This window comes from Chelonia mydas, chromosome 4 (genome assembly GCF_015237465.2).
Source record: "Chelonia mydas isolate rCheMyd1 chromosome 4, rCheMyd1.pri.v2, whole genome shotgun sequence".
Classification (NCBI taxonomy): domain Eukaryota; kingdom Metazoa; phylum Chordata; order Testudines; family Cheloniidae; genus Chelonia; species Chelonia mydas.
In genome coordinates this window covers 12,722,028-12,736,659 of record NC_057852.1, presented here as the reverse complement: position 1 = coordinate 12,736,659, position 14,632 = coordinate 12,722,028, and the positions used below count along the sequence as shown (strand labels likewise).

Sequence of the window (14,632 nt, the reverse complement as noted above, 5' to 3'; positions counted from 1 at the left end):
TTGGGCCATTGTTTACATCTCTGAATCTCAGTAGAGAGGGTTTTGATTATTTACTCTAATCAAGAGCCATTGATGCTTGCCAGTAGTTTGTAGATTGCCTGAATGAAAAAAGCCCAAATATAATGCTGAATATTTCTTCAAATACAAAAATGTACTTTCTACAATAAAAAAAGTTGGAAAGTTACATTTGTACTGATTTTTCTTATGACAGTTTTTTCTGTTTAGCTTTTAAACACCAAATACCTGCTATTTTCTTTAAATGTACATAAAATACAAAAATGAAAAGTAAAAGTATTTATATTTCTGCTAACATTTTTCTACATATTTAGAAAAATTAATGGTGGCCCAAATAGTATAAACCGAGGAAAGAAATAAAACGGCTATGCCAAATGAACAGAATAAAATTATAATTTCTGTAATGTGTTTTTTACAGGAAGAACATTTGAAGCCTGAGGCATAAACAGTGTCAACAAACATGTACAAACAATGTCCCAGTCCTGCATACATTTAGGCTTTGTCTACACTAACACTTTTGTCGGCCAAACTTTTGTCAGTCAGGGCTGTGAAAAAATATACCCCGGATCAACACAGGTTTCATCGACAATAGCGCCAGTGTGGACAGTGTTATGTCAGCAGGAGATGCTCTCTTGCCAACATAGCTCCTGCTGCTCATTGGGGGTGGTTTAATTATGCCGGCAGGAGAGTGGCTACACTGAAGACCTTACAGCGGCACAGCTGTGCCGCTGTAAAGTCAGTAGCGCAGACATAGCCTTAGGTATGTGCTTAAATTTAAACACACACATAAGTGTTTGCAGGATCAGGGTATAAGGATACAGTCCTGTTGAACCTATTGATAATGAAGAAGCCACCTTGTGGGTTCTATAAATTAAGTTCCTATTGTGTGGGTAGGTGGATGGATGGATAGATATAGAAAATAAAGCTCGCTTGATCCAGCTATCCTCCTGAATTGTGACTTATTAGCAAGAGTTATCCACCTAGGCATAATACACAAGCTGCACCCCACACCTGAAGAAGATCAAAACCTACTGGCTGTAATGCATTCCCAGGAGAGTGAATTAGAATGGGCAAGGCTAACATGCCATTTCCCTCCTGACAAGTGAAGCTCCTGGATCTAATCCCATGGGTCACTGAGAGGAACACAACACAGAGGAATAACCTGACACAGTGAGACACGTTAGAGATGTACCACAGTATCCTTACATTGTGAAATGTTCGTCCCTCCCTCTAGCTCTCTCTTGAGAAAGTGGAAGTGGCTGCTAATGTTCTGTGAGCGTAACAATGTGCGAGAGTTAGGAGCAATGGGACTACTTGCATGTACAAGTACTTTACTGGACCAGGGCCCGCTGTATTTTATTATGTCTGATTAAATTAGTGACCCTGGGAGGGACCAGTCCTAATTGTAAACGCTAATAGAAATGTAACTGATGCTGTACTATATTCCAGGTATCTTATCCATCTTAGGTACTTATATGGCTCCTTATATCAGGCCCTTTGGCCTGAGCTGTTAGCCAATATGCAGGGCCTTGCAGGATTGTTTCCATTAGGAAGAGCAACGAGTGATATGAGTGAGGTATATTTGTCAGTGCAACCCTGTTTGTTTACAAGAATGTAAACAGAGTCCTGTTTCCCTGCACACAATAGAAACAAACAGGAAGAGTCAGTTTTCTTCCTCACAGTTTCCAAGTCTACCTTCCTGGCCAGTAGTCTCCCCAGAGAGAAGCTCTTGGCTTCCTTTCACAGTCATGCTACCAGTTCTTCTCTGGCTTTCCCAAGGCTTTCCCACGTAGCTCCAACCAAAGAATGCCCCTGCTCCTGCATTTTCAGTCAGTTCCAAGGAAACCCCTTGGCATGCATGGCTAAGCCTCTGCCCCGGCCTTATGCAGCCAGTACTTTGGGTGGTGGTCTCCCATTGTTTCAGCTATCGCTAAACAAAGGGACATTCCATTGCTCCCTTGTTTAGCCTGAATGAGAGGTAGCTAGCACTCCCATCATCTTCAGTGAAGTCTGTGTCTTCTAAGTTCTCAGCTAGTGCCTTAACCATTGGCCAATCCTTCCTCTCTAGGAATAATATAAGGCCCCCTAAATACAAGCCACACAGAAAATCTCTCTCATTTGTAAGTAGTACATAGGTTAAGTTTCACTGACTTTTGCTTCACTGCATCTTTGACAGATACCAGGTTTCTCCATAAAATAGTGTCTTTGCATGCACAATTATGCCTACAGGTAATAGGAAACGGGTGTTTCAAAAGAAAACCCAAACAGATTGCTAGATAATGGTAGTTTCCTAAATGAATGTGTGGTTGCCCTGAGGCTTTAGGTTGTTGCCAGATGCACTTTTTTTTTTTGATTGGTAAGAACACCAGGTGACGCTTCATGGTATAATAAGTGCAAGAAAGACACATGAGCACAGGTAAGCAGAACAACTCATTTCTCTGGAAAGAAGAGAAGAAACCTCTGTTAATCTGCTGCTAGATATGGCATTTGGAATGCTAATATATATTTTGCTACGAGGTAGGTTTATTGGGGTTTTTATTGGTGTCCTATAGACATAGGGTTTTGTATTGTTACATTTGTTTCAGAAAAGTTCACTCATACTTTCTGTAATAAGCAGTGGGGGAAAAAATCCAAAAAGCTCAAAGGAATTCAGAAACAAAATTAGTTTCAATAGTTTCTGACTTCACTGAATTTTTGGATAGAGATGATTTCATTTAGAATCATTTTAAAGAGAATCTATCTATCAGTAGATATGTCTTGTGTACCATGTTCTAGTGAACTGTATTGTATGCAATATAAAGTAACTACAATGGGATTTATAACAGCATGGATATGTATTTGGAGACTGTACAAACAGTAGCTCATTTTCTGTTCCCCACAGTCCTGTAACTAAGCTGTGACAAAAGGAATTCAAAGAGGCAAGAACTTAATAAAAAGAAATCCTCATTATTTAAGTTTATTAATTCAGAAGTCCATTTAACAGATACATTTGTACAGATGAAATAAGCTTCATGCAAAAGTGTTTTCCTGCTAAAGCCAATATGTGTTTGCATTATACAGCAATGGTAGCACTTGGTGAAGAGGCAGCTATTACTGTTTCGTCGCTAACCACAGGCCTATGGAATAGCTGGGCAAAAAACAACACAGAAGGTATTTCTTCTCTGCTCTGTATTGTCTCAAATAAGCATTTGTAGACTGAAAAAAAAAAAAACCTATCTACTGAGTGTAGCTGAATTGATAACTACTCTTAATGTGACTGTCATTTAGTCAAATGCTAGTGTTTATTGTAATGCGAACATTTCTCGACTAGTTTCAGAGTAGCAGCCGTGTTAGTCTGTATTCGCAAAAAGAAAAGGAGGACTTGTGGCACCTTAGAGACTAACCAATTTATTTGAGCATAAGCTTTCGTGAGCTACAGCTCACTTCATCGGACACATAAAGTGGAAAATACAGTGAGGAGATTTATATACACACAGACCATGCAAAAATGGATGTTTACCGTACACATTGTAAGGAGAGTGATCTCTACTAGTTTCAGAGGGGTAGCTGTGTTAGTCTGTATCAGTAAAAACAATGAGGAGTCCTTGTGGCACCTTAGAAAAGAGGTGGGTAAACTACCGCCCACGGGCCACATCCGGCCCGCAGGACCCTCCTGCCCGGCCCCTGAGCTCCTGGCCCAGGAGGCTCACCCCCAGCCCCTCCCCCGCTGCTCCCTCTTCCCCGCAGCCTCATCGTGCCACCAGAGCCGTGCTCTGGGAGGCCGGGTAGCGCAGTTGCAGAGCCACGGCCTGACCCGGTGCTCTGGGCAGCATGGTAAGGGGGGGTTGGATAGAGGGCCGGGGAGTTCGGGGGTGTGGTCAGGGGTCGGGGGTGTGGATAGGGGTCAGGGCGGTCAGAGGGTGGGGAACGGGGGGTTGGATGGGGCAGGGATCCCCGGGGGGCAGTCTGGAATGGGAGGGGGGGTTGGATGGGGTGCCGGGGGCGGTCAGGGGTGGGGGTCCATCAGGAGGCGAGAAGCGGGGGCGTCGGATAGGAGGCGGGGCTGGGCCACACCTGGCTGTTTGGGGGGAGACAGCCTCCCCTAACCGGCCCTCCATACAATTTTGGAAACCCGAGGTGGCCCTCAGGCCAAAAACTTTGCCCGCCCCTGCCTTGGAGACTAACAAATTTAGTTGGGCGTAAGCTTTCGTGGGATATAACCCACTTCATCAGATGCATAAAGTGGAAGATACAGTAGGCAGGTATAAATATACAGCACATGAAAAGATGGGAGTTGCCATATCAAGTGTGGGGAATCAGTGCTAACGAGGCCAATTCCCAGCGGAAGGTGTGAGTATCAACACAGGGAAAATTATTTTTGTAGTGTCCCGGGGGACACAGCTGTGAATAGAAATTGTACAGCGGGCCACGAATGCTCACAAAATTGGGGTTGGGGTGTGGGAGGGGGAGGGGGCTCTGGTTGGGGGTGCAGGCTCCGGGGTGGGGCCAGAAATGAGGAGTTCAGAGTGCGGGAGGGGGCTCCGGGCTGGGGCAGGGGGTGGGGTGTGGGCTGGGGGGGCACTGAGGGCTCCGGCTGTGGGTGCGGGCTCTGGGGTAGGGCTGGGGATGAGGAGTTTGGCATGTAGGAGGGTGCTCCAGGCTGGGACCGAGGGGTTTGGAGGGCGGGAGGGAGATCAGGGCTGGGGCCAGGGGTTGGGGCGCGGGGGGTGGTGAGGGCTCTGGCTGGGGGTGCAGGCTCTGGGGTGGGGCTGGAGATGAGGGGTTTGGGGTGCGGGACAGTGCTCCGGGCTCGGCTCGAGGGGTTTGGAGGGCAGGAGGGGCATCAGGGCTGGGGCAGGGGGTTGGGGCACGGGGGGAGGCTCAGGGATGCAGGCTCCGGGCGGCGCTTACCTCAAGCGGCTCCCAGAAGCATCAGCATGTCCCTCCAAGTGGAGAAGTGGCCAGGCAGCTCCCAGATTAAAATGGCTGGCGGGCCGTACTTTGCCCGCCCCTGTTGTAGATGGAGCCCATGATGTGGCTTGGCGTTTGTTTCTCTGAGACATGGGTGTTCTTCCAGGATTGGATAAAGAAGAAAAAAGGGTCCTCTTTGGTGTCACATCGCTATAGACATTTAGGTTCTGATTCACTGACGAGCGTTGCTGTTTGAAATACTGGTTGCACTAGAGCGAGAGAATTTATTATGGGCCAGATTTTTACAAATGAGAGGTTCACTTGCATGAACAAAGCCAGGTGGGCAGCAGTGTCACCTCAATGTGCACTTGCTGTCGTTACGGATATAAAATGGATATTTGCAGTCAGCGAGACGGTGGCTTTAACAATTGCTCACAAATACAGGCATGCAATTGCACACTTGGGCTTGCAGATATAAGCAGTCGTCTCCTTTTAAAAACTGTAACCCTTTAAGAGTTAGAAGACTGGACTTCGGGGTGGAAGGAAGTGTTTAAAGACTCTTGTGTGAAACTGGTTATATCCCTTCACTCCATTCTTGCAGCTTCCATTTCTAGGCAGGTGGAACAGTCATTAAATAGTGAAGAAAGGAAGCTCATAATTAAAGCATGTTAATAACAAACCCTGAGGAAATTAATTAACTCCCAAGCGAATGCCAGGTTGGAAATGGCACTATCCTGTGGGATTGTGGATCCAGGCAAGAGGGAGCTGAGTCCCACACCCATCAGCCAGGAACCTTCCTCCTTTCCCTAGTCTGCATGTCATATACAGTCATCCTCAACTGCAAAAATTAGGGGTTGGTGGGTCACCTTGAGTGGCAAGGTCAGCGAGAGGAAAGAAACAAGATGGAGAGACAGGAGGCTGAGCTGGCAGCTGCCTGGAAGTTGATAGGGAATATGAGAATTTCTTCCTGCCTGAGGGGGACGTCTTCCAATGTTCGTCAGGAAGGAATCAGGGAGCTACGAAGGGTCTTGTTTTACTCAGAGTGGGATGAGGGGGACAGAACTGGGGGAGAGTTAGAAGAGCTGGGTCATGGATGAAAATCTACATACTCATTGTCATTAGCTCAGTGCCAGCAAGTGAGGGTGAGTATACTACTCTCATCCTCAGTGTCAAAATGCAGGGAAAAGAACCTGTGCAGGCCCGCCCGCCAGCCAGCTCCTGGTCTGTTTTGCACAGCCTACTCCAAATAGCACACTGATGGATCAGCTGTCATACTGCGGTCAGATAAGTTCTTTGATGCATTTACCTGCATCCCTGGCGATGATTAGTTCAGAAATGGGGCAGTATGCATCAAAGTTAATGCAGAAGAAATGATGGATCTCTGTCTGATGCAATTTCTATTAAGTGCATTGCCGTCTGGAGCTAAGGCTGGGCATTTATAGTTTATACAAATCTACCTCTGGCACTCACGATGGTTTTTGGATATTTTGCATGTGTGTGTGTGCATGTGGATGCATGGACTCTGTGTGTGTGTGTGTGTTGGTATATATGGTAACTATATAGCATATACACTTAGTTTTTCTTTTATAGCAGCTCTGTCATTCTGTGTCAAACCATAACGTTTGTCAGTTTTGTCATGATCAACCCTTCAGTTATCCATTATTTTGATTTCATGTCAGACCAGGTCAAATTCACTCTTTGTATGACTCTCATGTGGCAAACATCCATCCATAGGCATGCTTATACTTCATATTTTCTTCACGTGGACTTAAAGGGCAAATGGGAACTAATACCTGGCTCTTATATGATGCTTTTCATTGATAGATCACAAAATGCTTTGCAAAGGTCAGTATCACTATGTGCTCTTTAAACAGCTTATCCAGTGCTTAGGTGGATAATATGATATTTAAATTAGTAGAATTGTCTCCATCACTGACTAGAAGAAAAGTTTTTCTTTTTGTTTCAGATTTTGTAATTCATTTGAAAGTAATTACTTTGAAATTGTAGTCTTACAGTATTTAACACTTTTAATTTGGGGGTCTGGATTTGAGATCTGAGCTTGCAGCCCTTAGTTAAACAAAACTCCCTCCAATGTCAGCGGGGGCTTTGTGTGTGTGTGAAGAATTACTGTAGGACTGGGCCTCGGAATTACAAGATTATTCTCTCCAAGCTTTGTCTCAAAACATTTTCTAGGCCTGTTTTCACTCCTGTTTTAAATGTATTTAGAATAACAATATGAGGTCTGATACAGCTATTTTGTACTTTCATCGTATAAAAATGGAATGCTGCCACCTTTTGGCAACTTGCAATGGTACTTCCAAACAAAACCTGGAAGGGTTTTTTTATGCAGATTGAAAATATTACAGTTTTATTCTGACAGCTGGAGATTTTGAGCTTTTTTCTATGTAGATTAGCAAATGTTAATGATATTTTTTTAATTTATTTAAAGCGTTATACCATGGTTTTAAGTGAAATATTTAGCAGAATAATCCTACCTCCCCGGTGTTGACAACAGGGGGTGCTACTACCCCTGAAATGGATCTTTACAGGCTCCTGGTGGAGCAGATTACTGTCATACCAGTGAGAAAGATCCACAGTAATTATTTTCAATGCACAGCAGTTTATTGAGAAGGAAGTACACAAGCAGTAAAGGGTTATATCAAACACATGACTCCTATGTTAGACATTAAAAGCTATACATTCCCCTTAACGAGTCTCTCTTTCACAAACAGGCCCTGCGCTAGCCTCACACAGTTCCTGCTTGGCAGACAGAGAAGGTGGTTACCAATTTTATAGGCGGCTTCTTCCTTCCAGGTCTGGTCTTCTCAGCCCTCTGGTCTGTCTCGAATTTCCCTGAGGCAAGGCCTCGGCTGCCTGGAAACCCCTCTTGTCACAGTCCTACTTGAGCGCACGGAGCAGAGTTTTGGCTACTCTGTCTAGCAGCATTGCTTCTTTAAGTGTTAATTAAGGAATCCCAACAGTAATTTAATTTGCTTGATTTTTATACTCTCTTTCCTCAAAGGAGTCACATGTCTTAAAAGCGTGCCCAGTGGGCATGTGGCTACTAATTTTTACGTGGTTATTACTTTTGGAGGAGACTGCAGAGTGATGCCAACTGAACATTACCCCACATTCACTCCCTTATCAATCGTTCACTTCAGCCCCCTGCGTGATGTCCTTCAACAGGGTCAATATGCCCCCATTTAGGATGTTCTACACATGTTCTTTGCTTTCAGGTGGACTTATTTGCTGACCCAAAGATCAGTATTGATCCTACACGCAGCATGGAGCCAGTCAGTTTCACCTCTGGCATCTGCCTGATGCTAAGAGAAGGATTCTGCTCCCAGAATCCTCTTTCTCAGTTCAGTCATGTCAAGCCATGTTCTCACACCATTCATTCAGTACGGCCACACCAATTCGGCACCATCCCAACACCCAGTATCACTGCGGTACATGAAATTTAAAACAAAAGGCAGAGCTTAACTCTCTTGTGACACTGTGGGTTTGCGCTTATGCTCTCGTTGTGGTTCCAGAGTCTGTCAGCACTACCCTCTGAGTCAGCCGCAAGAGTTGCTACAGAGTGACATAAAGGGTATGTCTACACTGCAATTAGACACCCGCAGCGGGCCCCTGCCAGCTGACTGGGGCTTGTGGGCTGGGCCAGTTGCGGGTGTCTACTTGCAGTGTGGACCTACCCAACGTGCTCCTGCAATCCAGGGTCTGGGTGCGTTGTCTGCACAGCCCGGCCATCCTCAGCTAACCTGCAAGACTATTGCCAGGCCTCTGCTTTGTTGTACTGTCACTTGATTGCTAGGCCAGCCTCTGTTAACATGGGTATGATTTAGAGTGTGTGACATTTTACTCTGATTATTAGATACAGGGTCTAATTCTCTGCTAGCAAGAGTCATTGACTTCAGTGGTTACAGCAGCAGTGAATTTCGCTTCACCACCTAAAAAAGTTCATTTTAAATGAAGGTGGGTTCTTCCCACTCCAGAAGCATTTCCTGAAAGGGAGGAATAAACCACCTACTTACTTCAAGAATAAATGTGTATAGGCCCTTTCATCCCCTAAAATACCAAAGCACTTAACAAACCTGAGGCTTGATGCTCCTACCAATACACATGTTGAGTTGTACTCTTTGCCTCTTTTTGACCCTGAGCAGCAGTTTGGAGCTCTGGGGATGTTCAGCTGGGGGATGAAATTGGTGATATCAGGTATCTGATGCAATTTTGTTTACAAAGAATGTACGAAGTCCTATGTCTCTGAGTGAGTGCAGAAAATGTTAAATAGCAGGAAACCGCTTCTTAGCTTACAGCTGCAAGCCTCTTTAGCCAACAGACCCCAAAATACTCTCTGTAGCTTTTTCAAGGGTCACACTGTTTTCTAGGGTTGTCACCTTTCTAATTGCTGGTAACAGGACTCCTGAGGCCCCGCCCCCTTCTCTTCCTCTTCCCCCCAAGGCCCCGCCCCCATCCCTTACTCTTCTCCCTCCTTCCCTCCCCCTGTCGCTTGCTGGATCATCTCCACCTTCCTCCCTCCCCAGCTGGGCCCCTCTTGCTCCAGGGCTGGCACGGGAGCTCCTGCAGCCTGACAACAAGCCTGCCTGCAGGTAGGAGGCAGCCCCAGCTGAGCAGGGGCTGGTGTGGGTTAATGACCTGGCGCCGCCTCCTTCCCTGAAGTAACTGGACTCTTGGTGTCCAGTCAGTACATCTGACTGGGCACTGCCAGGTCACCTTTTCAACCGGACTTTCCGGTCAAAAACTGGGCACCTGACAAGCCTAAATGGAACCTGGACACAGAAGCCAAAAACCGGGTTCTCCAGGTAAAACCCAGATGGCTGGCAACCCTACTGTACTCTCCGGCTACTGCTTGGCTTGCTTGCTTTTTGCCTCTGCCTGCCTCTCTGTGTCCCGTCTGGTCCTCTCTCTCTCTCAGCAAAGCTCTCCCCCGCCCACTCAGTCCAAACTCCTGGGCGGGTTCACAACCCCCTTTTGTCTTCGGTGCAGGCGTGATGGTGGAAGGGCTTCTGATTAACTCATCCTGTTAATTGAAGGGTGAGTTCGCATCCAGTCTCAAAAGAGATACGTGATTGATGCAGTCTCCAGTCCCGCTCAGCATAACAGTATCTTGAATGGCAGTGGGGCTTCTCCCTTAGGGAGCTGCTGCTCAGCCTGAGTAGTGGTGACAGAATCAGGCCCTCTATATGTCAGAATCACTTGACTCGTCACCAAAGTGCAGACAGACGTGGTTTACAATACATTGGCACGCAAGAGCCATCTAGAGCTGTTTAGACTAGCATGAGAAGAGGAAGAGCTCACCCAGCTGAGCGCACGGGGGAACGTAGCAAGGCAGAATGGAATGACTCCGATTGGAATTTGGTCAGGAAATGGGGGATTAATAATGTTACCCTTGAGAAATGTGTCATGGGATCGTCAGTGACCACAAGTGGTCAGGACAGGACGTTGGGCTTACATCTCTGACGGCACCTCCAACAACATACAGTACACGTGCACCCTTTTGGAGCATTGTTTCAGCATGTACTAGGAGGGAAGCTTTCCGCTTGACAAAAGACCAATACCAGACTTCAGTTACTTGGAGGTGGTGGTGTTCTCATCCTGCATGGTTTTGCTTTTCTTGCGGTCACAACTGAAAGCAAGTGTTGTGAAATATTCAGGTAAGAACTCACTCGGCTATGTCTAAAACAATTCCCTGAAATAAGAGGCATTGATTGGCCGCTCCTCCCAATCAATAACTCCGGCAGTCAGGAGGCCTGTTCAAACAAATACTTCCTCCGACGGCAAGCCTTTGAGACCTTCCGTTCCTTTGCCCCACCACACCCCCCCCATCCTGCGACCTGTTACTGTTGGCCTCTGGCTCGTTCTATCAACAAATAGTGATCTATCCACAGTCCTGAAGAATGGTCCTGATATGTGTCATTTACGTAACAAAAATAGCTGCTAGGGTTGGGAACAAACTATGGGCAAGCTGCCTTACAGCCATGGTGTTCTGTCCTTTTGATTTAAAGTTAATCACAGTCGGCCAGATTCAGAAGCACTGGCTAACAGCAAGGTATGTTACAGCTCCCTGAACCTGCTAATCCCCTGGGCCCCTATCCTGCTGGATTTCAGGCTGTGTTATGCTGACATTAACTTGGAATGAATCCAGCATATTCATTAAACTTCTGCACATTTATGAAGAGGAAATCATTTCTTTAAAACTGGTGTTTGAAAAACTCCATGCTAAGGTGTCCAGCGTCTCCGTTCTGTTTTAGTTGGCAGTGTCACTATTGGTCAGCAATATTTACATCACCTTAAACCTGCGTGCAATGGGGTTTTCTCTTGTAAATGACTGTATGGTTAAAAATGACGCGATTACTGTTTTCAAACAATTTCATTTCTTCAGATGTAACTTTCCCTCCTCCCCAGCGTCTTTCCCAATAGACTCCACAGAGGAACCTATTGCTCTGAAGCTTATGCAATCCTGTCTTGAAGAACACGACAGTTATTGTATTAATGGCCTCTGTGCTTTTCATAATGAACTCAAGAAACCCATATGCAGGTAAATACATTGATTGTTTAAATAAATGCTCTTGGAGAAGTAAACAAGTTTATATTTGTTTTCCTGTGTATGTTACACATAACTGTTATCCTGACCTGCACTCTGATCTGTATGCGGGCACAAGTTTAATGTCTGAGTAGTTTCACTGAAGCCAGTGGGACCTACGCACATGCTTCGTTAGGCACTGTGCAAATTCAGGTTCTCTATTAACAAGACACTAGAGCTGTGACAACATCATACTCTTGAGAATTAAAGCTTGCTGGAGAAAGCGAAAGCAGAAGATGAAGTGCTTGGAAGCTGCTTTTGACACATTCTGATATCAGAACTGCAGCATCGAGCTGAAATCTGAAGCTGAAGGGTTAAATTTACAGCTGTGTCCATTGTTTGACTGCTGGACTCAGGGCAGGGGCCACAAAGGAGCTTTCTAGAGCTATTCTTGGTTGCCTGTGGGCCCAATGGTCATTACAACAGCTAGGTATCACCAGAGCACAGTGTTCTCTCACGACACCCTCTATCAAGGGGAATTCTCAGCGCGAGGGATCCAGCAGCTTTTTGACATACAGGGTTCCGACTGCAAAATAGAATCTGCCCACCCCAGTTTAGTTCCCTTCCACACTTTAATTGCAAATTGTTTAAAATTAATCAAATGTAATAGGCATCTTACAGTCTCAAGTTAAGATTTTCTGAATACTCTTGTGGATTTTTTTTTCTTTTAGGTGCCTGACAGGTTACAGTGGAGAAAGATGTGAACACTTGACGTTAAATTCTTATGCGCTTAATTCTTATGAACGCTATATTGCAGTGGGAATTGGTGCTGGAATGTTACTGAGTGGGATAATTGCTCTAAGCTATTGCTATGTAAGAAAGAGGTATGGAAAATGATATTATCTGGGGCACAAAAAATTGTTATGTGACTTTCTAAACGGTTCAGAATACCTGGAAGTATGAGTATTCCTATATTAAGGATTTAAGTTAAATATGGTTCCTTTGCATTATATTAGTCTGAATAATTTGACAGATTTTGGGGAATGTTGTCTAGTGGATAGAACAGAGGGCTCAGGAATCTGTTCCTGGGTCTGTCACTCACGTATTATGTGATCTTAGACAAGTCACTGAACGGCTCTGTGCCTCTATTTCTGCATCGGTAATGTGTAAAATTATTCTGAAACTGCCAACCAGCACTGATTTCATGGGGACTGCTCACATGACTTAGGCAAGTAGGATTTGGCTCAATTTACATCATTACAGTTCTATCATTGTGTGATGAAATTCACAAATCTGTTATCCACTTTAGATGCGGGAAGTTGAAATCACCGTACAAAGTCTGAACCGGGGAGACAGCATTGTGAAGATCTGACATAGGACACTTACCAATTTGCCTGTAAATTACAGGAGGTTCCGAGTTGAAAAAACTACCAGTGTCAACAAAATACTAGCAGGTGCTACAGCTTGACTGATAACCTGAGACAATGGAAATCAAATAGCTGGTACCCAACTGGCACGCCTGTAGAACTGGCTGGCTTCACTCATTTTGATGAAAGCCTTCGTTGCTTTAATAAAGGTTGTTGGGGGACTTATCTGGGTGGATTGAAATGGCTGAGGATCCTTCCCCTGTTCGACTACAGTTCACTTGTTTTTGGGAGGAGATCTGACTTCTTTTAGCTGCTTTTGGAAACTTCAAGCCTTGATTGTTCAACAGGGAAGGGCATTCTGTATGGAGGAAGACAACAATATGTGTCTCAGTGCTCTGAGGCAAAGAATGGAGTTCACACCCTGCCAAAGGCAAGAAGTCCGTCTAGCCAACTTCTGGTTTCCCAATGGCCTATAGTATGGGTCTGGGCTGACATGAATACTGCAGATCTCTCAAGTGGGTTAACTGCAATATATGCTTCTATTGCCACAATGGACAAAGGCGGCAAAGGCTTTGCACTGGGAAATGGGTGAGTGAAAAAAGATATAATTAAAACTAAGAAGAATAAAGATCAGATGATTTTGGAAAAATAATAAGGAGAATGAGAGCAATCCCAGAGATCTTAGAGGACAAAGGGCTCCTGACGTTTTGAGAAGAATAGAGCTCAAATGACATCTTTTTTCAAATGGACTATGAAAGTGTTCATCGGGACAGCTTTGATCTTCCAGTACATCACATAGCAGCTCCCCGCACTCCCAGACTTGTCAGTCAGGCATCTTCTTGCCCAGTGATGTGCACTGCTAGACAAGAGAAACAAGATTCTAGTTGCTATGGAAGTTGCAATTTTGTTATAAGGACTGTGACAAAGTTCCTACTCTGCTTTGGTGGTTCCTGCGCTTATTTGCAGATTTGCTTGCCTAAGAGATTCACGGCAGCCCTCAGTTTGGCCACTTTTGCTGGTGGCTCAAACCTGCCGTTCACTCAGCTAACCTCATCACTGGCCAGCCTGGGGAAAAGGAAGGAGAACAATCCCCGCAGTCTCTGCTGATCCACCATGTGCGTCGGGGAACAGCCCAGAGACCTTCCCCTCTTGTGGAACCCACAGTCCACATCAACTCCTCCTGTGTCTGATCAGGCGTTGGGAGGTTTGGGGAGAACTCCGGGTTCCAGCCTAGGGCCCTGTGGGCTGCAGCTGTCTAGAGTGCCTCCTGGAACAGCTGTGTGACCGTTACAACTCCCTGGGCTACTTCCCCATGGCTTCCTCCCAACACCTTCTTTATCCTCACCACAGGACCTTCCTCCTGGTGTCTGATAATGCTTGTACTCCTCAGTCCTCCAACAGTATGCATTCTCACTCTCAGCTCTTAGTGCCTCTTGCTCCCAGCTCCTCGCACACATACCACAAACTGAAGTGAGGTCCTTTTTAGACTCAGGTGACCTGATTAGCCAGCCTGCCCTAATTGATTCTAGCAGCTTCTTAATTGGCTCCAGGTGTCCTAATTAGCCTGCCTGCCTGAATTTGTTCCAGCAAGTTCCTTCTTCTTCTTCTGGAACTGTCCCTGTTACCTTAACCAAAGAAAATGGACCTGCTTAATCTGGGATTAATATATCTGCCTTCTAACACTCTCCTGTAGCCATCTGGCCTGACCCTGTCACAGGACTCACTAATACAGTTCTACCCTGCTGACTTCGCTCTCATGGAACGTGTAGTGTATCACCATTTAAACAAGAATGAAATGGATAAAGGAAATATGCCC

The 14,632-nt window shown here is 45.5% G+C and overlaps 1 protein-coding gene across 1 annotated transcript; it reads left to right on the top strand.

The window, feature by feature from the left end:
• The first annotated feature begins 2,495 nt into the window (after positions 1-2,495).
• EPGN (epithelial mitogen) lies at positions 2,496-13,922 on the top strand. Its single transcript, XM_043545634.1, has 5 exons — positions 2,496-2,532; positions 3,076-3,165; positions 11,347-11,464; positions 12,181-12,333; positions 13,164-13,922. The coding sequence occupies exons 1-5, from the start codon at positions 2,496-2,498 to the stop codon at positions 13,213-13,215; spliced, it is 450 nt and encodes a 149-aa protein (XP_043401569.1). The 3' UTR covers positions 13,216-13,922.
• The last annotated feature ends 710 nt before the right edge of the window (positions 13,923-14,632 follow it).

What these genes read in the sequence shown, in the direction of transcription:
- EPGN (XM_043545634.1), top strand. Translation starts at nt 2,496, where the DNA reads ATGGCATTTGGAATGCTAATATATATTTTGCTACGAG. An exon ending in AATATATATTTTGCTACGAG is followed by an intron (nt 2,533 to 3,075) that starts GTAGGTTTATTG and finishes TGCATTATACAG; the next exon opens with CAATGGTAGCACTTGGTGAA. An exon ending in CTCAAGAAACCCATATGCAG is followed by an intron (nt 11,465 to 12,180) that starts GTAAATACATTG and finishes TTTTTCTTTTAG; the next exon opens with GTGCCTGACAGGTTACAGTG.